This window comes from Diadema antillarum, unplaced genomic scaffold (genome assembly GCF_040938485.1).
Source record: "Diadema antillarum isolate AM-2024a unplaced genomic scaffold, OU_Dant_1.0 seq00001316_RagTag, whole genome shotgun sequence".
Lineage (NCBI taxonomy): Eukaryota > Metazoa > Echinodermata > Echinoidea > Diadematoida > Diadematidae > Diadema > Diadema antillarum.
The window spans coordinates 593,256-615,720 of NW_027272088.1; the positions used below are offsets into that span (position 1 = coordinate 593,256).

The 22,465-nt window shown below is 38.6% G+C and overlaps 1 protein-coding gene across 1 annotated transcript in view; it reads right to left on the minus strand.

Annotated features, from left to right (window-relative positions):
- Positions 1 to 22,465, minus strand: part of LOC139708176 (dynactin subunit 1-like) — a 56,494-nt gene that overhangs the window by 6,246 nt on the left and 27,783 nt on the right. The window contains 5 exon segments of the mRNA XM_071620150.1: positions 80 to 222; positions 1,192 to 1,320; positions 1,872 to 1,962; positions 2,612 to 2,711; positions 21,415 to 21,462. Coding sequence (XP_071476251.1) covers positions 80 to 222; positions 1,192 to 1,320; positions 1,872 to 1,962; positions 2,612 to 2,711; positions 21,415 to 21,462 — 511 coding nt within the window.

The window sequence follows — 22,465 nt, forward strand, 5'->3', positions numbered from 1 at the left end:
AATAGTTCCATGTAGTTAGATAACCATCCCCTCCCCCATCCAGAAAAAATAAAAATAAAAAAAAATCCTAGCAGCTCACTTCTCTTTCTTCTTCATGGCCTCCTGGCTGGAGGCCAGCTTCTGCTCCACCTTTCTGGTCTTGTCTTCCGCATCCCTGGTAGCATTCTCCAGCTTCTTCTCCACCAGGCCCAGTCTCACTTGACTGGTGCTCACCTCATCTTGCTGCACACAGGGAGGAGGGAAACAAGATGGGGACTGTTGAAGTTACCTCATTCAACCAACCAAGTTACCTCATTGAACAAACCAAGCTACCTCATTTAACCAAATAATATTACCTCATTCGACCAACCAACTTACTTCACTGAACTAACCAAGTAACCTTAGTCAACCAACCAAGTTACCTCATTCAACAACCAAGTTACCGTAGTCATATAACCAATCAAGTTACATCATTTAACCAAGTTACCTCATTTAAATGTATTGTATAGTTTTGGTTGAGACCTAACTTCAGGTTTCTAACAATTTTGGGTGAGATAATGAGAAACCTCTCATGAACTATGAAAGCGCATGTAATTCCAAGTGGAAATCAACATTTATTTGATAAAAATTGGTTTTGAAATAGCTGAGGTACCGAAAACAGAACAATCCTGATAAAAGGTAGGAACCACCTTTTATTACAATTGCTTTGTCTTACTTTCTTGTTGGATATCTCAGCCATTCCAAAACCGATTTCTATCAAATAAACTTTGAATTCCTCTTAGAATGGTATGCTCTGTACTATTTCACAAGTGTTTTCTTGATATCCCGCAAAAAGTTAAAAGCCCAATCCTCATCTCCACCAATACTGTACATTCCCTTTAACCAAGCTAACTAATTCAACCAGCCAAGTTCACGTCATTCAACAAACCAAGTTAAATCATTCGACCAACAAAGTTACCTCATTTGGCCAACCAGGTCGTTCTGAATTCCCCTGAGTTTCATGCAAAGTTCCTCATGCAATCCCCTCTTCTTTTTCCTCTTCTTTCTGATCATCTCCTTCCATCGTCACCTACATAGTACCATTTCAATAATTTCTCAAGCTCACTCCCATTTTCTTCCAATCCTACACAGTTCCTACCTACACAGTTCTACCAGCTACCACCTCTCTCTCTCTTGCTCCTTTTCTTTCTCCTCCTCCCACTAAACTCTTACTTTCTGTTTTAGCTGTCTCTTCAGTTCCTTCAGCTCTCCTTCCTTGGCCTCCAGCTTGTGGCCCAGTCCCTCCGCGTCGCAGATCTCTGACTTGACCTTGACGGCACGCCGCTCCACGGGGGCTTGGATCTGATTAAACAAAGAGGGCAGGCTTCATTCAGTCACTCACTTGGCATTGCGAATTTGACTAATGGTACATTTTTTTTAAAAAGCTTTCAATGTCATCATAGTATCTACTTATCTATCATCTTACCCTTTATTCTTTTTGGAAAGAGGAAATATGAAATGAATGTTTTCCAAATATTGATAATGCCAAATTTGATCGGATTAAAAAAAAAATGTCATCATAATTATCATTTGGGTTTATTTGTTTGTTTTCTTTTGCTGTTTGGACATAACAGAGGACTGGAATGAATGGTTCCTAATATTGATAATATTAATTGATCAATTTTCTTCAAGGTTTTATTATAATCATTAGCATTTGTTCTTTTTTTTTTTTGGGGGGGGGCCTTCAGATATATGTTGTCTAATACTGATTTTTTTTCTTTCAATTTTTGCTGGATTTTTGAAATTGTTCACAATTATTATTTCACTACTTATTTTTCCAAGGGGGGAGTGGGGATGTGGAGGTTGCTAAGAGATGAATGGGCTCTAAACTTAGCCCTGCCTCAGATTGCTACCTTATCCTGAGGGAGGTTGGCGTCGTACTCTCCCTCCTGCATGGCCGTGCTGATCTTGCTGAGAACCACCATGGACTTCACCAGAGATTCCCTGCGAAGAGGTCACATAATGTTGTAGACATTTACCATAGGGCTGCCAACATTTACCCATCCAAATCAAGAAGATTCCAAAAAGCAATCATCAGGGAGATATCTGTGTGTAGCACGCAATTCAATGGTCCAAAAATGGTTCCCAAGACAGGGAGATTAGTGTATTCTAGTGTCCTGACATAAAGAAATATTGGAAGTTTGTGGAAGCCTCTGGTAGAATGAGGGGAACTTGGCAGCTTTGGAGCACTTGGTTTAGACATACCAGTACACTGCACAATCATTAAAAAAAAAATAAAAATCACTTTGCTCTCATAATTCGAGTAAGTCATACAAGAAGCAGGTCAGTGATTGGATAACCATGATCACATGACTACGCAGTGTGTCCAGTGTTCTTTCATTACTCATTCACTTTCACTGAATCTGTCAATTATATAGCAAAGACCTCAGGATCAGCATTTTTTTTTTCATTATATCAAAATTTTGTTATTGCAGCACAATAAAGTACATGAAGATATATCGATGACAATGTCAGGACTTGAATTCTTACTCTGTTGTAACCACAATTTTGTTCAAACCATGTTCGTTATGACGGGAGTTCATTGTATATTGTTCATTCTTCACTCTGCTGGAATGGAATTTCTCATTAGTACCTGAAGCTCTGGTATGGTCCCTTGTCGGCTTTTCCAAACGCCATCTCGGAGGACTTGTCCGCAAACTGCTCCAACTTCTTGATGGGCACGCCTTCTGTGTCTGATGTGAGACAGCGGAAAAATGAAGGAAGGGAGTGAGAAATGAAGACACCTGTGGGGCATTTCATAAAGCAATTTGGTCGGATATATTTCTGACGAACTGTTACATGCTACTGAAACCCTTGCATTTGATTGGCTGAGGGCAAATTTGTCCGACAACTTTGTCGGACAAAATGCTCCATGAAATGCCCCCCTGATGTAATACTCGCTTGGTTGAAGCATCAGATCTAACTTATCTCAATATACAACTGGTCTATCCTAGAAAGGAATTTGTGACTTGCAAAAAGAAAAAAAAAAGAGATATGAAAGAAGGCATGCATTCTCATGCTCGTTAGTGAACCCATATGGGTACATAGCATAATTGATCATTTCTGATTGTGCTACAAAAGGCAATGGCTGACCGTGAAATATTTTCAAGCTTCCACAAGCGATGTATTGATGCATTTGCAGCATAGGTAATAGAAGGTGTAGCAGTAATCAGGAATACTGGTGAAAACTTGTAAATTTAGCTTGACTTTTGGAGTCACAGCATTAAAAAAAAAAAATCTAATTATCAACTATGCTTTGATACTGTACCTTTGGATATGTAAACACTTGCAACTACATTGGTTAAAAAAAAAGGACTGTACGGAGGGAAATGTTACTATTATGTGCTACATTTTGCCTATTTTCTCATGAGACCAACTCACATGGCCTAGAGATGGTGCACTCTTGAATGGGCATGATCCTGTAGCCATGGCAACAGCAATAATTTACTAAAACTTCACAATGCCTCCATGGCAATGTTTATGTGCCGCTTCCTAGACAGTAGTCAGTTTTGGTTCACTATTCATATTTGGAACACTGAGAAAATTTCATCTTCTTTAATACATCTGGCATGATGTTAAATTTTTGAATGCATACAAATTACATTTAGGTGTTAATCATGTAAATCACCAACCATCTGATCAGTTGAACCTTTTTTTTTTTTGTATTTTGTATTTGTTACAGAGGGAGGGATGGATTTGTCATTTCATCTTTTTGCCAATTAAATGTGGATAAGCCTGTAACCATCTGAACCTGCCATGACCTCCAGGTAAAAAGGTGTTAAATGAGGCGTAGTACAAAGCCTGAATGTTGTAAAGTATACATTCAGCACCCTGGGTTAGGCATCACTGGTATACAGATGTGATCATCGCTCCTCAAAACTGGGACCAAAACGTTACCTTTGACCTTCAAATCCACTCTTCTCACCTAAAAGCTTAGGTGGCCTGTTTTGCAACAATGTCCAACATTGCCATTTTACATGATAAAACAAAAAACATGAACTATATAACCATGCAAAATAAAACAAGCGAACAAAAATAGAGCAACTTAGACACAGCCAAAGAATATATCAAAACATTGCATTCAAGCAGCATGAAAATGAAATACAATAAACATGAATACGCTAAATAAAATGAAAACCAAAAAAAAAAAATGAAGAAATTACCAGTATAAATTCTTTCCTGTTGTAGTATATCTTTCTCTAATACAGACACATGATACCCCAAGTCACTAGTGTCAAGATTTTTTTTATTTATTTAATTGTAACCAAGATACAAAATAGAAATCAATAGAAGGTAAAATATCAATAATGAACAGTACTCACAGAATTGTGAAGGCCTTATTTTGTTTTTGTTTTTGTTTACCATCCTGGGTTAGTTAATGAGTCTCATCTACAAGCATCTATGGAACAGCACAATTAAATATGGGGTAAAGTAATAAAGAAATTATTATTTTTTTTTTAATATACAAATATGTATACATGACTCTCTATAGACCCCTGGCATGGCACCATTACAATATGATTTAAGTCTTCTGGTATTAGTGCATAATATATTATGCAATGATGTGATATTGAATACTGAGGAGTACTGTAAAGAAGAAGTGTCAAGTTAATATTTCATGCTGAAATGAGTGAATTACTGCATTCTACAGGAGTACAAATATCAGCAGTTTTTGTTTTGCTTTGGGTTTCCATATCATCTGTTCCCTACTAGTACTATGTGGAATATCATATTGCAATTAGATGTGCGCAAGACCAAGTTATGGTAGTATGTGAAAACCCAAATACACCATATACTACAGTAGTCTGCTGTGCAAATGTTAATATATCATGTACGCATTTCTGAATTCAAGTGTCTTGTTAGCAATCCTATAAAACCATGCTGTATATTTACCACTGGTCATGAATAAGCCTAAAATGATAAGCATAAATACTTTATAGAGAATCAACTGAACTTTTTACTTCCTTTCTTTCCTTTTCAAGATGGGCCGGATAAATGGACCAAACAGAAATAGCCATATACCAACATTTGATGAAAATTTGCAAGGCAAACATATTCTACAATACTGACACAGTCAGGTAATTTGCTGAACAGCAGGAAGAAAAAAAAAAAGATTATGACACACACTTCCCTGTTTCATGTAAATTTTGTTCCTCATTCGCTTAACACCCTGTGCAGAAAAGTACCATTGAACATCATTATGGTATTATTCAATACATACTGAATAAATATTACTGTAAAACTGCGAATTATAATATACCCTGCGTATGAATATTCTGTTAATTTGCTTCATGTATATGTGCACATGTATCTGTTTACAATGGATGGTTACAACAGTTTAAGCCGATTTTGTTTCGGATGGTTACAACAGTTTAAGCCAATTTTGTTTCTCATGGTTACAACATGCAGATTAACCAAGGACACAAATAAGCCAGCAGCTAGGACCTACAATAAGTGGTATAATGATAACCATAATAATTGCAATGATGATTATAATTGCAATAAAAACAAGAACAGACAAAGAATATTTACTAATAACAATAATGCTGATTATAACAAAGAAACAAAAAAAAAATTGAAAAACAAATACATAAATAAAATGATAAATTTATAAAATAAATACACACATTTGTATGAATAATAGTGACGGGGGATTAAGATCTTGGTACAAGCTTTGAAGTCTGTTTTAATTCCTGTCCTTGGTTATGAAGTTACAGGTCTGCAAAAATCAGCTCACAATATTTTTTTTTCCTCCATCCCCCCCCCCAAAAAAAAAAGAGAAAATGCTGCTACATTTTATTTTATATGATATATGTTTTTACGAATAGGCAGTCATATACACTGAAACAATTCAGCTTGAAGAAATCAGCATCTTTCATGGGAAAGAGCAACAGCAAGTCAGAGGTTGACACTGATATTCAATGTCTGAAGCATATTCGCAACTCTAGAGGGCTCTGCGCTGCACTCTCCTAAGAACCCCCTATCTATCCGTGAAATGATAGAAAGCAAACAAGCCTAACAACAACAACAACAACAACAACTCAAAATCAGGTCTGATATATCTTAGCCATCCAACTGGATAACAGATACCCAATGGAGGACGAAAATACAACAACAAAACATCTCACAGCAGCAGACAGCTCATAGGTGACATGTGAACACACACACACACATGCTGCATTCTGGACATCAGAGATTGGAAAATGAATAGTCTGTTTCCCCAGGCTCATGTCCCAAATTGTATTAGCATGATATGTTAAACAATAATGTTAGTAACAATGATAGCTAATCCCGACAGCAATGTGAGATAGACTGCCTGTCTACACAAACAAGATAGAAACCACAGACTAGGTACTGAGACTAGGCAATACAAAAACTTGTGATTCTTCTCTTGATGTTACTATAATTGTTCTTCTTCTTCCTCAGGATGTTCCATTTGCTGTCGGAGGGGTGGTGAGTGCCACTTCAAGCGGCGGAGTATCCAACGGGCACGTAAGATCTTTCTGAAGCAGAGCAGCTGTTATTCTGCCACCCACTGACCTGCTTAACCCATCATAATTACCCTGACAAATTGGCCCTGTCACAATAAACGCCGGTGATCACTTCATGTCCACACATCCCATTCCCCCCCCCCCCCCCCCCCCCCCCCCCCCCCCCCCCCCCCCTGGTTCAGGGGAGACACGCACCTCATCACAGATGTTTAATATACTGCGCGTGGAATTTCACAAAAGGCGTGCCATGTGACAAAAACTATGTTTGAAAATCCTGACTGATACAGTAAATGTGAGGCGTTAGTGCATCTCGATTTTTGCCAATATCACACACTGGAGACGATGGAAAACAATGTTTATGAGAAACCTTTCTCAAAGCAAGGGGCACTATTTCAGTGACAGACACAGAAATCTTTTGCACAATGTTAGTACATTCAAGGCACAAAAGAATGTAACTCTAGCATTTTTCTCTTTGTATTATTTTCCCTCTTTGTCACACTTTTTGTTAAAGTATCGTTAAGTTCAATTTAAGTTAAGTTGAATTGAAATTCCCATTTAGGGAGACTAGGAGACTATGACAGAATTTCAAACAATGCATGACAATTCACATTAAAGCTCCAACTATAGGAATGTAGTGGTGTCGGGGGTCGGGGGGGGGGGGGAGAGGGGGGGCGGTGGGAGGAAGAAACTGAGGTCAGTGAACTTTACTTGAAAGAGATTCATACAACTACCGCTAAGTGAATGAACAGACATGCATGTCAAGTGTGTAGGTCTCCAAACTTTGCCACCGCAAAACTGCCAGGGCAGATGGTATCGGGACCATTTTAAAGTCATCACGCCAACTTCTTTCTTCTCAGTGCATAGCTTGAATATCTCTTTTAAAGGGACTAAACTGTTCAAAAACAGAAATATGCGCCCCATGAAGTTTCTGCAAATTGCCGCTTGCATTTAATACACTGTGTAAACAAATACTTTTGCGCACATTTTTATACTTTTGCGAATCTTGGCTCTTTGCAAAATTCACAAAAGTTTCAAGAATGCAAAAATTTCTGTTTTACGATAAACTCACTTTTTTTTTTCACGTTATACTTTTCCGAATCTTGGCTCTTTGCAAAATTTACGAAAGTTTCATGCGAGCAAAAATGTCTGGTTTTGCACATACAGTAAACTCACCCATTTTCCAATCGTAATGAAAGCACTGTCTTTCAGGATTTCAGAAATCATTTACAACCCACTGATACACATGTGCATATCAAGTGAATAACAGTTCCAATGACGTCACCTGCACCTCCCTTGAATGACAGGCAATTCACGGGCCAGTAGTTTATGAGTTGGTACCCTTATCTTATTTCAGACAGGTTCTGGGTTCAAGCATGACCACTCACTACAACAATCTTGGAGGAGATTTTAATCCCTATTTTTTGTAGGTTTTCATTGAATTTTTTTGTCTCCTTCATCCCACTGAAGTTTTTTTTTCTTTTTCAATTTGAAGGATATCAAAATTCTGTTTGTTTTTTTCTGTTTGTTTTTTTTTTTTTGTAGGGGATTAATTTTGGATCTTCCATTACATTAGTGTTTTTTATCATTTTGACTGTCAATTTCTAAAACTTTTTTACTTCTTCAAACAAACAAACAAACAGTGCACTCTCTGTGATAACTTTCTCTTTAAACAACAAAGCAAAACTACATGTCTAGCTGTTCTGTTTAACTTTTTTTAATGATCTGGGAAAAAAATATCTGGGCTGGATACAATCAATCACTTATCCCAGCTGAAATCCATTGGGGCACTTATCTTGCAGTCTTTTTAGAGATTTTCTTTGTAGCCACAGACACTTGCACATGTGGAAAAAAAATGTATCATATATGACACTTTATTTCTATGATTTCCCTTGAATTATGACAGATAATAGTTTAGAAGACAAATACATTACATTAAATGTCAGAATCTAAGGCATATCAATTCATCACTTATGGCATAAGTGAACAGTTCCAGGACAATTTCTATTTGCATATACAAATGTGTACACGTGTGTGTGTACGTGGAGGGGGACTCCTTAAAGTATTATAGTGCATTATATTTCTCATGTCATAAAGCATGCAATCAAAAATTTAGAACCCCAGCATGAAAAAATTCTCAACAACTCTGACAAAATTGATGATGGGAAGCTAAACTCTGCGGCTGCCAATCTGTGAATGGCCTTGCACGGAGGGGCGGAAGCCTTTAAAAATTCTGGAACAATACAGGCAGGAAAAATATCTGCAGGCATATATACGGGCAGAGGAAGTGTACGGGCAATAAATCCTGTTGTGACGGGAGAGATGTATACATCTGTGCCTCCAGCATTAATCACCTTAAACACTTCTGCTCCCCATAAAATGTGATAGAGGGAGCGAGAGAAAGGCTCGGGGAAGAGAGAAGGAGCGAGAAAGAGAGGAGTGAGCTGATGAGAGTGCAAGGATCTCCGCGGACGGTGCGTTGACTCCCCGTCAGAGAACAGTGAACCGACATGTCCGCCGCATCCCCGGGTTCCTCCACCGGCCGAGGAATGAACGTCCGGCGCTTGCACTCTGGCCGAGTTCAAAGAACCGGAGCGGCAGCCCGGCGTGACACGGAGTAACGCCGGCTGCGAGACAAAACTCCCAGGGTGCATGAAACCACAACGGATCACGGGGGCCAGAAAGAAAAGCTCGGTCTCTACCAGACCTCCCTCCATCCCTCCCCCCCCCCCCCCCTCCACTCTTTCTAACTACTACTAATTCTCCTCTCTTTTTTCCCTCATATTTTTATTACTCCATTTTTTTACTTTGTTGTTTTCTATGTGGTGATGTTGCAGGGATGTTTTTTCTCTCAGCTGTGGCCACAGCCACAGTTTGCTGGCGGTGCCGGTCGACGTACGGTGAAACTTTACACCATTGCCTCTTCTATTATTCTGGGGACTTGTCACAAAGTGGAGCAGGCCACCCACGATTAAAAACTTCGTTTCTTGCTTCTAAGAGGAGTGAGGACACGCACCCATCGCTATGAAAAAAGACTTCAAATGCTCCATGTCCTCTCAAAACTCCCAAGTTAAAAGAGATGTCTGTTAATGTAAACGATATTCCCATCTGCAAACATCACTTGATGAGATAACTATCAAAAGTCAAAACGAAACACACACACAAAAAAAGACCGACACAAAACAGATATATTCACATTACCTGGGCTAGATACTCTATCCTGAACATCTTTCAGATGAAAAAAAAAAAGAAGTCAATACCTTACATACAACATACAGGAAGTCATATCAGTGATGCGTTTGGTGTTTTTTGGCTTTTTTTTTCAGTGTGTTTCTGATAATGAAAGGTTGATAAAAAATCCATCCTTAACCATCTTCAAATTGGAGAAATATCAAAAGGGGGGGGGTGATCAAAGGGGGACATGGATTGTGGTGCTGGGATAGGGGTAAGTTAATGGAAAAGGAAATGTTTAGGGCTATGGAGATAGATGAGGTACAAACCAAAATTGGACCAACAAACTGCCTTCCATGTTGGGCAAGTAAAGCTCATCCTCGTACCTGGGCTTAGTGAAACTACTCATTGGTCTCTTTTCACCACAATGCTAGAATCATACCCCAGGTTCGCAAGAATTCAGATGCGAGGATTGAAACTTTGAAATCAGCATCTGTAAAATGAGACCATGCACAGACTTCTCAAAATGCAAAAGCTTTATCTCTTTCTCTCATTTGATGAGCGGAAAGCAACAATTATCTATTCGCAGATAAATGCAGACACACACAATCACGCAGAGAGAGAGAGAGAGAAGGGGGTTAAGTTCACACCTCCATATTGTTAGAACTACCCTTGCATGCATGTTTTTCAGGGACTACTAGCATGCAAAACAAACCTTACAGAGACATGACAAAAGCAGACCATTCCATTGCCAATGTGGGGGGGGGGGGGAAGCATTGTTGGGCTGAGGGTGATGTCAATTACAAGTTCAATCCTGTCACACAATTGCAACATTCAAGGGACTCCCTCGCATGAAATTTACAAGAAACCGTAGACATCATTATGGAAGGTGAAAAAAAAAAATCTGAGACAAAACTTCCACTCCTATAGGTCAAACACCAGTCAAGCATGTACAAGAGATTTTGTCAATCTAGCCAGGCACTGGATTCTGGTCCATTCCATTTTATGAGACAGGAATATACCAACTAATATCCAGAGTCAATCACGTTAGTGGTAGGTAATTACGAGAGGTGCTGATGGCTCTGTCAGTGCATAATTTGGCTATCCACTTCATGCAGCATAAAAGATATCCCACACAACAAAGTTCAGGGGTATTCTTATCTACAGGTTGTATACTGTAGCTATTACACCACACATGCTGACATTGCATTGCACTTGTGATCTATAAAACAGAGAATTCACTTCATTTTATTCAATTCTCTGTAGAATTCTCTGTAGAATTCTCTGTAGAATTCTCTTAAACTGATATAATTTCATACTTTTTGACAAACCACACTGCTTTGACTTTGCTTTGAAGAATGTTGTGCCTCCCCCTACAACTGGACGTGTTGGACCCCTATTACATGTTATTTGATGCACTGGGTAGTGACAGAGTGGATTAATCCATTGTAAACTGGGGGAGGTCTTTACCAAAACTATATGTCTGAATTGTTCACATCGATCATTCTAATTGCTTTTTTTCTCGCAAGTACCCAACAGTCTCAAGCTCCGAATCTCGTGTGGGGTGCCATCAATAAGCGAGGGACGAAATGTCAGACAGATAACCCCATAAATATTTATTGGAAACAGATTAAATCAATCTCGTGAACTGCTGAGAGGAGCGAGGTGCGGAGATAAGGAGGAAAATCAAAGCAGAGCTCTCTTCTTATAATTCACTACTTTACAATGTCAAGGTCTTTATTACACAGTGATTTTTGTTATGTCAATTACATGTCAATTAGAAATAAATTATTTTCCACGGAAAAACAAAAGCAAAAAAAAAAAAGATTGTGGGGGGAAAAACAATCACACTGAGACTGGTAACAATTTGATCAATCATCATCGGCAGCACCTACACTGTACAGAAAGAAGCCCCTGTTTTGCACTCATCATTACATACATTGTTATGCAAAAATGAAGTGGGAGATACATTGCAGCCATAAGTTTTAGAGTGACAGACATTTTTGAGAGCTGTAGTAAAAGGGGGAAGGATAAAACATTGTTAGATGAAAATGGGAGCAATAAAAGGATCACGTCAAGGGATGCCTGCATTTTCTTCACTATAATCAACAGAAATCAGGGAGCCACATTTGTTGCTTTCCTTTATTTCTATCTTCATTTCTGCTTTACTTTGTATGCTCCTGGTCAAATAGAAAAGTTTCTCCTTCAATTTGTATTTGTATCAGTATTTGTAATAGATATATAACAAATAAATGAGTATCATGATTCACTGACTTCAATTGCACATGTAACGCTTCTCACATATTAAAGTTGACTGTCAAACATCTCATAAACTCAAAGATACCGCCAATAAAAGGAGAAAAAGGAATAATCATTTTTGACAAAACATTTGACTTCATCAATAGACAGTAAGTTGATTAAAAAACAACTTTTTGAGTGGTATTTTCATGACATTCTAAGATCAAATTTCTCAGACATATATAGATAAAGAATTGATACCAAGTTTGTAATGAACAAATTCAGTGATTACATCCTGCTGGTTCGGACAAGACAAACATTGTTCAGTGTTCACGACAAATGGAGAGCTTGTTTGATGCTTGCCTGACATAGCAACAAAAAACATCTTCAAACTGGATACAAAGTGTTGCAATACAGCAGGCGAACTGAATGGATCATTGCTCACCCATCTAAAGATAGGATATCTACGATTTGAAGTCATAAGGAAGTTGGTAAATTCGTAGTAAATTTGTGAATATGTAAATTTGTGCATAAGCATTGGAAAGGCTTTCATCCAGCCAAGAGCATAAAGTGACATTCTAACCTCCATTGATTCGACTTATGAACTACACAGTATGTTAAGAGTTTGATTGTAAAATGATTTAACTCCATTTATGTTAACTTGAGATATTTGAGATTAAAGCTGCTTAAAAAAACACACAAAGAAAATGATACAAGACATCGGATAACTTTTACTGAGTGTTTAAATTTCGTGAATCACTATTGGACTGCGAATTTAACAACACGCCTATGTGCTGGTGAAATAGTGCACTTATGGCAGCTTCCGTGTTCACGAAAAACAACATCTTGCGAAAATGTCTGGACCTCCTCATTCGCGAAAAATATCTGTACACAAAAATGACAGCTTTATACAATAATTACAACTTCAATATGTAAACAAGTTGGGTATCACTGGTTTGGCTCTATCTCCCAATGGACTTTCGTTAAAATGTTTAAAAATGAGGTTTCACCGATTTTCCAATCACACTTTTCATGTCATGACATGTGTCTATGGCATTATTAATGAATGCAAGAAAGGTAAGTGTTCATCCAGGCAGATAAAAAGATCCTCTCTCAAAAGTTAACACCTATGGTACTCCAGATCCACAAGAACAGCCTCAGCTAGTTATCACACATGGGATGGTTGAACTGTATACACTCGTTCTTGCTGGCTTATCGTCATTCTAATTCTGATTATCAAGGGTTCTGATTATCAAGGGTTCAAAAGAACCTTTAACAACCTGTGAAGAATTTCTGTTCATTGACAGCATTATTTTCAAAGCCAAAAAAAAGTCCCCACGACACGTTTGGATCCTTCCACAAATCTGCTGCTCTCTTCCGTGTTCTTTTGTTTCTGATTTGTAACTGTAAAAGTCTGCACTGGTACGAAAATGTTTAAAAATCCTTGTTGTAGTTGGCTTTAATTAACTGTCACTTTCATCAGCACCCTTTAGGACTAACATTATTGTCATACGATACTAGCCAAAGAGGCACTGTGACATTTTTGACACCCTTAAGGAATGTCGAGACAGAAGATCAATTCTAGACGCCAACTGAAGAGGGAAAAATAATGTTGCAGGTCATTACCTTCTTTAATAAGTCCCTCCACAAAAAAACGACTTGAGAGCAACCCCTTCAGTATAAAATGTAGCTGTCTGTTTGGAAAGGGAGGCTGTGGAAAACTCGGTCATGACCATTGCGACCTGTAGGGGTGCTTGAAACCCGACTCTCTGGAGTGTGCTGCTGAATAAATGCATTGGAAGTGTGGGAACCTCAGAGCAGGTTTTAATCATCCAATTTTCATTCCTTCCCTCAACACACAGACACACACACATATTCTCTCCCTCTCTGCTAGCCCCCCCCCCCCCCCTCCACTCTCTCTCTCCCTCTCTCTCTCTCCTCTCACACTGCTACTCCTGCCCCTCTCTGTTTGTTTCCTCTTCTCTCCATCCACTCGTTCGTTCGTTCTCTCTCTCTCTCCACTCTCCAAAGCCAAGGTGGCCTGAGGGAACGATAGCACAGGGAATATTATATTCATTGAACCACAACTTGACCCATTTCCAAGACTGTCCGGCCACTCTGTGTTCCTTGCTTTAGTTTCCCACTCCAAACTCCCAAACACAAGGAGAAAACATTTGACTTTGAATGAAAAAAAAAACCAGCATTTCCCTCATTTCTGACTGTGTCTAAAGCAAGCATTAAAATTGAAAATAATATCGTCATTAATGTTAATAGTCTCTAAAGTCAGCAGTTTAATAGAAAATTCAAATACAGGCATAACTTTAATTAACAAACATGTAAGATGTATGTATAGCAATACTAACAGCAACACCAAGCTTGAAATCACATATTTGATAAATCCTAGGGGTTAGTGTTAGCCAAATGGGGAAAAAAGTGTGTAAATCACCAACGAAGAACAGTGGAGCATCTGTGGTGTAGATGACATTCAACACCAGACCCAACACCAGCTACTGGAACTACACTATAATTTGGGGGTCAACCTGCTTAGCCTTACACCGACTGATTTCAAGTTTGGGATTATCGCTGGTGCTAGTGTTGAGATACATTAGCACCAACACTTACCCTATAACTGACCTTTATGAAATAAAAAAAACTGAGTATTTATAGATGGATGGAAAAGCTTTTAACTAATAAAATCCTCTAAAGAAAAAAAAAATCTGTGTGTTTAAATAAATTAGTAATCCAGCTTATTCTGATGGTTTCATCAAAATTCATAAATATCAATTTGAGCAGCAGTTGTCTCTCCACATGAAATTAACTATTTGTCCTTGCTTGCTAGTCAAAATGGAATGAAAATTTAAAAACTGTTAAAAATGAATGAAAATATGATACCCCTTTTAAACAGAGAAGACAATGCTCAGAGTCATAAGTACTTTAAAACAATAAAACAACAAAACAACAAAACGAATATTTACCTTACAATGAGGAATATCAACACTTCAAAGAGCTACATACGTTCAAGAATCTTCCTGCACATTCACCCTCTCAACATCAAACTCTCAAACATGTTGTAAAACATCATCCACCATCTGAATGTAATTATCACATACATATAGCTTTTAACAGGTCAAGATGGTCTCTGGAGAAACCATAGAAGCAAACTAGATATATCGCTACGGCGACTGATATGCCTCCGCCATAATGCATGGTTCTCCTAATAGGTCTATAGTACAATGTCTTGACAATGAGTGATGACAGTTTCACACAATTGGCAAAATATTAAAATGACAGGTTTGACACAAATGTGCTGAATGTTCACTTTCCTAGAACTCGGTTCAATTGGATGAATGATTAAAATGTCAGAGTGCAGGTATTTGGGGAACTGATGATTTTTACTTGACTTTTGACCCTTTTATAAGTTTATGCATTGAGTAATTTTCAAGGTATTGAGAAAAAGTATAATTTCAGTATCAAATGGGAAAATAGCATTATCTAAACCTGGCCTTTGACCTTTGACCTCACAGTTCCAAAGAGAATCACTGTTAGGTTGAACATGCATAAATATGTAAGTTTCATGATGATACATTGAGTTACTTTTGAGATATGGAGGAAAAAGTGCAATTCAGCACTTTCACTTGACCTTTGACCTTTTGACCTTTGACCTTTTGGCAAGAAACTTCCCACAGAATATATATTGGGTAATACATGTATACATCAAGTTAAAAAAAAAACAACAACCTTCAGGCATTGCATAAATATAAGGAAAGTAGTGATATTTTGAGGAGTTGACCTTGACCTTTGACCCTCTGACCTTCGAACCATGACCCCCAACTTCCCTAGATAATCACTGCCCATTGGAACAAGCATATATACTAAGTTCCATGAAGATACCTTGAACCATTTGCGAGATATGGAGAAAAACATGAATTTTCAACCTTTTTTTTCACAAAATAACCTGTGACCTTTGACCTTTGACCCCGTGACCCTAAATCCAAACAAAGTATTATCCCCCCAGGATATACCCTCATACCAAGTTTGATGTAAAACCACCACACGGTTCTTGAGATATCGACAAAGACAAAACGGGACGGACGTACGTACGGACGGACGGACGTCCCGAAAACATAATGCCTCCGGCCACTTCGTTGGCGGAGGCATAAAAATGAAAAACAAAAAACAAAAAAAAAACCACAGCACAGAAAGATGGACAGTCAGTGCACAAAGAAACAAAAAGAAAAAAACAAACAAACAAACAGAAAATGGCTGATGGTCTCCTGTAAATGAAAGAGTAGCAGCAGCACTTTCCATAGAATATCATTCACACACACGTAGATTGCATTCATCAACACACACAAATGCACTAAAAAAACATTAAAGTCATGCTTCATTCACACACATGAAGACTGCATTCATCAACACACACAAATGCACTACAAAAACATTAAAGTCACGCTTTTTGTATTCACTCATGTCACAATGCATGTGACTGCTTCTCCCCATATGATGCTTGCATCATCCTGTTGGGATTCCATCAGTACCTGTAGACAGCAACAAGCTGCCACCACCGACATCGCTGCATATTATACAGTGCGCTGCACAAAAAAAAAAAAAAAAAAAAAACATGCATTCCCTGGAGTGTGCTATTCAATCTTCCCAAAAATAAGGCACTGTATTGGACAATGCAGGACTGCAGAGGGTAGTCTTCACAACACAGAAAAGGAAAGAGAAAGACGGACAGACAGACAGACAGACAGAATGGTAAAACCCCTAACAGGAGAACACGTTCCCAGAATCTAATGAGCGTCCTGGGATCATGTACTGCGAGGTGATGTTTGCAGAAACATTCGCACAAATCAAACAGAGTATTTCTATCTGCGCTGCAAAAGGAATAAGATGCATCCTGCCTCCCTCTAGTGCAATCCATTCAAGGCATTCACCTATCTATTTTTCCCATCAGACAAGCCAATTAGGAGTGTGACAAATCCCCCCACAATGCAAGAGAAATGTCGATCGAGAAGTGAAATGAAGACAGTCTGCTTGCACCCTGCTCGCTGTAGTCTGTAGTCCAGACCTCGATATAATACAGTCAAACCTGTCTATAGCAGCCACCCCAAGGGAGATGAAAAAAGTGGCTGTTGTAGCCAGGTGGCCGCTATAGACAGGGTCATTAACAAGGCTTTTCCCTTGGGGGACTTGTGTTTAGTGGTTGCATACGGCAGGTGGCCGCTATAGACAGTGGTCGCTATAGACAGGTTTGACTGTATACACTGTGATGATGTAAGCTGGGCTTCATAATTTTGTCATGTAAAGAGAAATACAGTTCTTTCCTCAATATGGTTTCCCCAATATCCTTGTCACTTGTTTGTAAACAGTCTAGCCTTGTCTCAAGAGAATGATTAAAAGGAAACAGAAGAAGAAATGCTCGCTGAGGACTGAAATGAAGGCAATGCTCCCATAGTTGCATTTCAGTAATGTGGGTCTAGCTAGCAAGCTATGTAAGGCAAGCCTTTAGAAAATGGAATTCAATGCACAGTATCAGCAGAGTCTAAGGCCATCATAAAAATTCGGTGGACAATCAACTTTCTGGTTCTGTATCACTGCACTTTAGTAATGCCCATATGAAGCTCTACTTTACATAAATGCCATTCACTGTTATCATTCTTATTGCCATTACTATCACAACCATCTGTGTTGGCCTACTAACAGTAATATGGCTACAAGACTCACTTCACTGATCTTGTTTTTAGATATTTTGCTTTCAATAGTAGCTAATCCTCACTGTTCTCATTAAAAACAAATTTTCTTGTATTAGGGGAACATTTCCCAGATCACTTTTAACTGACCTTGCAAGTTTTCATACTGCTTCAGAACAATGCTACCATTCTCAGCAATGCACTTTTCATACGATGTAGACTAAAACCAGTTTGAATATTGTTGTTGTCTGAACATATCTCATGTCTGGTACAGTACTCTCCGCATAATCGAGTAGGCTCGGGCAGAGCGTTTCTTACCCAATTAAGTGGAGTACCCGATTAACAGAAAAACAAGTCTCATTCACAATTGACACACACAATGTGTATGTACATATATGCATTGTATGCTTAACACGCGTGCTTGCAATGCACATTTTACATACCTTACACTTGCTCAGTCACGAGCAATATTATGGACAAATATGTCTTTAGAAAACTTTGTCGTTTGACTATAGACTCCTCGCTATTACACGCAAGCGTTTCCGAAATGAATACGTCTCTTTACGTGCACTTGTCACGTAGAACCTCGGGTTACTTTTCGAGAAGTGACTGGGGAAAAGCAAAATTATGGAGCTGGTGAATGGCCTGATTTTCGTTGCAAACTTCTCGTATTGTGAATGTTGTTGCAGAGCAAGGGAGGAGCGAGAGTGTGTTCAACTCCTGTCTGTCTATGCAGTTGTGAGTGTCAGCTACATGTGTAATGTTCGTTAACGTGTGGCAAGTCGGTACTGGTACATGTGTTTTCATGTTTAATCACTCCCAAAATGATCGGTCTCCTTTGCAAATCAAGCAGAGAATGCGATTAGTCATGGAAAATTTGACATTCATGATTTCTTAAAGTTTTCATCTGCGATAAAATGTGGGTAGAAGTTAGATAAGAAGAAAATTATTTACCCATTTATGCGGAGAGGCAACCCGATTATCAGGTAATTTTATTGTGCATTGGAACTGATTTTGACATTACTACCCAATTAAACGGAGTACCTGTTTAAGCGATACCCGATTACGCGGAGAGTACTGTACTAACCTTCATTCATGGGCTAAATCTATGCATCAGGCTCAGTATACGGTTTCTGGGTTGGGAGTTTACTGTCATAGACATTATTTTGTCGTTGATTCTTTTGTTTACCTCCTCTTCCATCATTGTTTTCATTATCATCAGCAACAAAACTATCAACAACATTGTCTTCAAAATAAACAGTTATATCAACATAAACATTACTACTATCATCAACATCTTTAACACAAAATATCAGCATCATCACCACCATTGTTCTGAGTATGGCCACTTATCTCTAAGTCTAACGCTCAGTCTCCAAATTCATGACGAAATGGACCAGGGCAGGGCAGCTACACTGTAGCAGTGAAATTTCGGCACCAACTCTTAATTCAATATGCTGACACAACAAACAACAGTACACGGTAGAACTGGCGAGACAAGTTTGACACAAAAATGCACAAAAATATGAACATCACTCTTCACTAGCATGACAGAGACATCTCACTACTCTAGGCTTTTGACAATGCTGTGTTTGCATCACTAGTGGCCAAGTTCTTAAAAGACGCTAGATTTCATTGCATTCTCAAAATCATCCACTGAGACTGAGCTACGCCAATTGCCCAATGGAGCACACACAGGATAGGGGACACACACAAAGGCCTGTATTCACGAAGGTACATGTATATATGCCATATATCTGGTGAGTCTAGTTGTTTTTTTAGTTCTTTTTTTGGCGATTTGGGACTTCCCAACAATTTCACGAGTGGTTACATTTGCAATTGGAGGGTACAGTACTGAACAGAGAAATGTGTACCTGCATTTTGCATCATGTCAGGTTCGGATTTAATTTTCACGCGTTGTTAAAAATTCATGCAAAATTCATAAAAATAAAAACCTTGCAAAATATCTGCTGTATTAAGTATAGTCAAAACAATGGACTAAAATAAGCACGAAGAAGGCGTACCTTACACAAACATGAGACCAATTTGTGATTATCATAGGGTCGGGATGTCTGTTGGTGTACTGGATATGTCTGCGCATTTACGCAGAAGAAATTTGCATAAACCATGGACTAAAATTTCAATCACCTTCGTGAATACGGGTAATACATGTATAATCTATTTATAGAGCACTACGTTGTAGCATCTACACTACACAAGTCTCGCAGAAGTCATAGGCACTCTTCACAGGATTCGCAGACTGAAATATAAAGGCATCGCAACACTGCCATCAAACTAGAACTAGTGCCTCAATAGGCTGCAATGCTTGTCAATGAAAGGAAGCCCGAGAGAAGATCACAAAGTACAGCTTACAGGAGTATCTTAACTTACAATAAAAAGCAAAATGCACATAAAAAATTGAATGGTCTAGGCATGCTCCTCATCATTTTCAAAATTGTTCATACAGCATTTCATTCATATCATTTAACATCACTTATGACTGCAAACTCTACTACCCCTCTCATTCTCAAAGCACCTAAGTCTGGTTGGACCTAAACTATTATCTAGCACAAGCATTTTTATGCATTTGTCGAACCATGGTAATGCCCTCAATTACACGCATTGTGGAAATATACGCAGTATGGTTCTAATCACTGGGCTAATAGCTCGGTCATTATTGGATTGTTGAGCCAAGAATTTGCCATTTTGTCCTTATCATATTGCTTATTTGAATTGAGAAGAAGCACAGAAAATGTTCCTGTGGCTACATGGAAGATTTTGTAGCTTATGTAGGAGGCATCATGAGGGCTGCATACGGTAACCCTTAAAGGACCAGTACATTGAAAAGGTTATTGCTTTCTTATTCAGGATAGATGGCTGTGGGAATGGAAGAGTTAAGGGTTGTTAAATATCCATGGTTGACATAAGTTTCTGCTTGCTGGGGGGGGGGGGGGGGGGTGCCCTAGCATAAAGATATAGACTGTTGGATGTCACTATTGCAATAGTCATGGTATTAGTTCTAACCCTAATCTTGAATTTTAAATCTAATCTTAATTTTACCCTAAGCACACCTATGCATTGTAGCTACAGGTTAGCATAGTGATGTGGTAGTGTCCACTTATCAGCATTTTTCTTCCTCCTTTTTCTCTTTATTTTACACACACACACACATACACACATGTACACACACATACACAAACAAATAATAACATACAACCTCCATTTTCCTGTTTTTCTATGTATGAAGGGAAACACTTAAATCTTTCACAACTTCAGCTTTCAGTGGGGGAAAAGAGGGCACGCATTTAAAAAGATTCATGCTTGGGAATAGGGAGAGTCAAAAAGCAAAGGGGTATAGCATCGGCACAACATACACGTTTATATTTACTACAAGGACTCATCGACATCACAAAACATGTCAGCCTACAAAATCATCATCCGTTCAGAACCGCTGCAGAGATTAACCACAGAATGCGTGGAATGGGCCCAAGCCGGTCATAGTTAGGTAACCTGGATGGACACTCCATAAATATATTATTATATGACATATATTTCTTTTGTCCTTCTGTAAACTGTACAGGGTGAAAAATATTTGGCCAATACATTTGATATCTCCTTGTAAAAGTCTAACAAGAACAGATGCAATTCACGATTGAATCAAATCGCATCTTGGTTAGTGTTAGTGGCCCTTGCCATTGTATTTGCTGCATGGTACGTGGATGGTGATTGGTTAGTTTTTGGCAGGCATGCTGTATTCATTCCGTGATGCAAAGAATGATTTTGGATTTGGCTGCTACGTCACCGACCTTTGGCCTTCTCCTCCGCCGTCTGGTCTTGGTTCTTCACGGCCTCGTCTGTTTCAGATTCAAGTCAGTTTTAGCTAAAGCATTAAAACACACCTTCAAAATCACTTTAAAAAAAAACACTCAAAAGTACCCAAAACAGCGGCAAGCAAAATAATTTGGCACCTTCTGCACTGAGAGTCATGTCTTGCGCTTAACGTAAGTGTTGACATGTCACCAAACTGAAGCACACAGATACAAAAAGCATGTGCGAAAATTTGATTTCTTGCTGGGAGGGATGAAGAAAAAAATGCCATCAAACACACCGAATGGACAGACAATGGGAGCTCTGAAAAAAAAAAGGCCTGTAGTGGATGTATGCATTGACAAATCATGAATCTACACACTTTGAACAATGTGTAAAATTTGTGCAGTGTATTCATGTAAAACATGGAAAAAACTCTTACAAAAAAAAGAAAAGAGGAAGAATTCACGCATGTTTTGGGTGACAAAATGGATATGACTGCATCTTCACAAAACCAACATGAAAATTTTGAGATGATTAGAGATGTGTAGGGAATATTTTGCACACCAAACTTTATTGTTGTTGGGATTTATAGCTCTTTTTGTGCCAATCTTGTGAGCTGAATACAAGTCAAACACTTCATATTGATCAGCAAAATTGATGCAAAATTTGCCATCAGTAGGTTTGGCTACAGAATCATCTTGATACCATTATCACATAAGATAGAACAAGGTGGTAGACATGAAAATCACGTGCACCTCATCATGAAAATATTGTGATAGACCTACTATTTCAGCCTTTCGTACAATGTGATCGTGTCATCCTCGTCCAACTACACATCTGACTTATGAACTCTTTCTGGGCCATCGAGCCAAATGTGCACAAATTTCAAACACAGAACTATGGACAAGGAATAAATGTGGAAGAAAGAGGGTTAATCATCCTTCCTACCTAAGAAGACATTTGACTAGTATGGTATTGCTGTAAAGGGGGTAAAGATCAACTGCTAAACAGCATATTTCCTGGATAGGTTTATAAGAGAAAACAGAA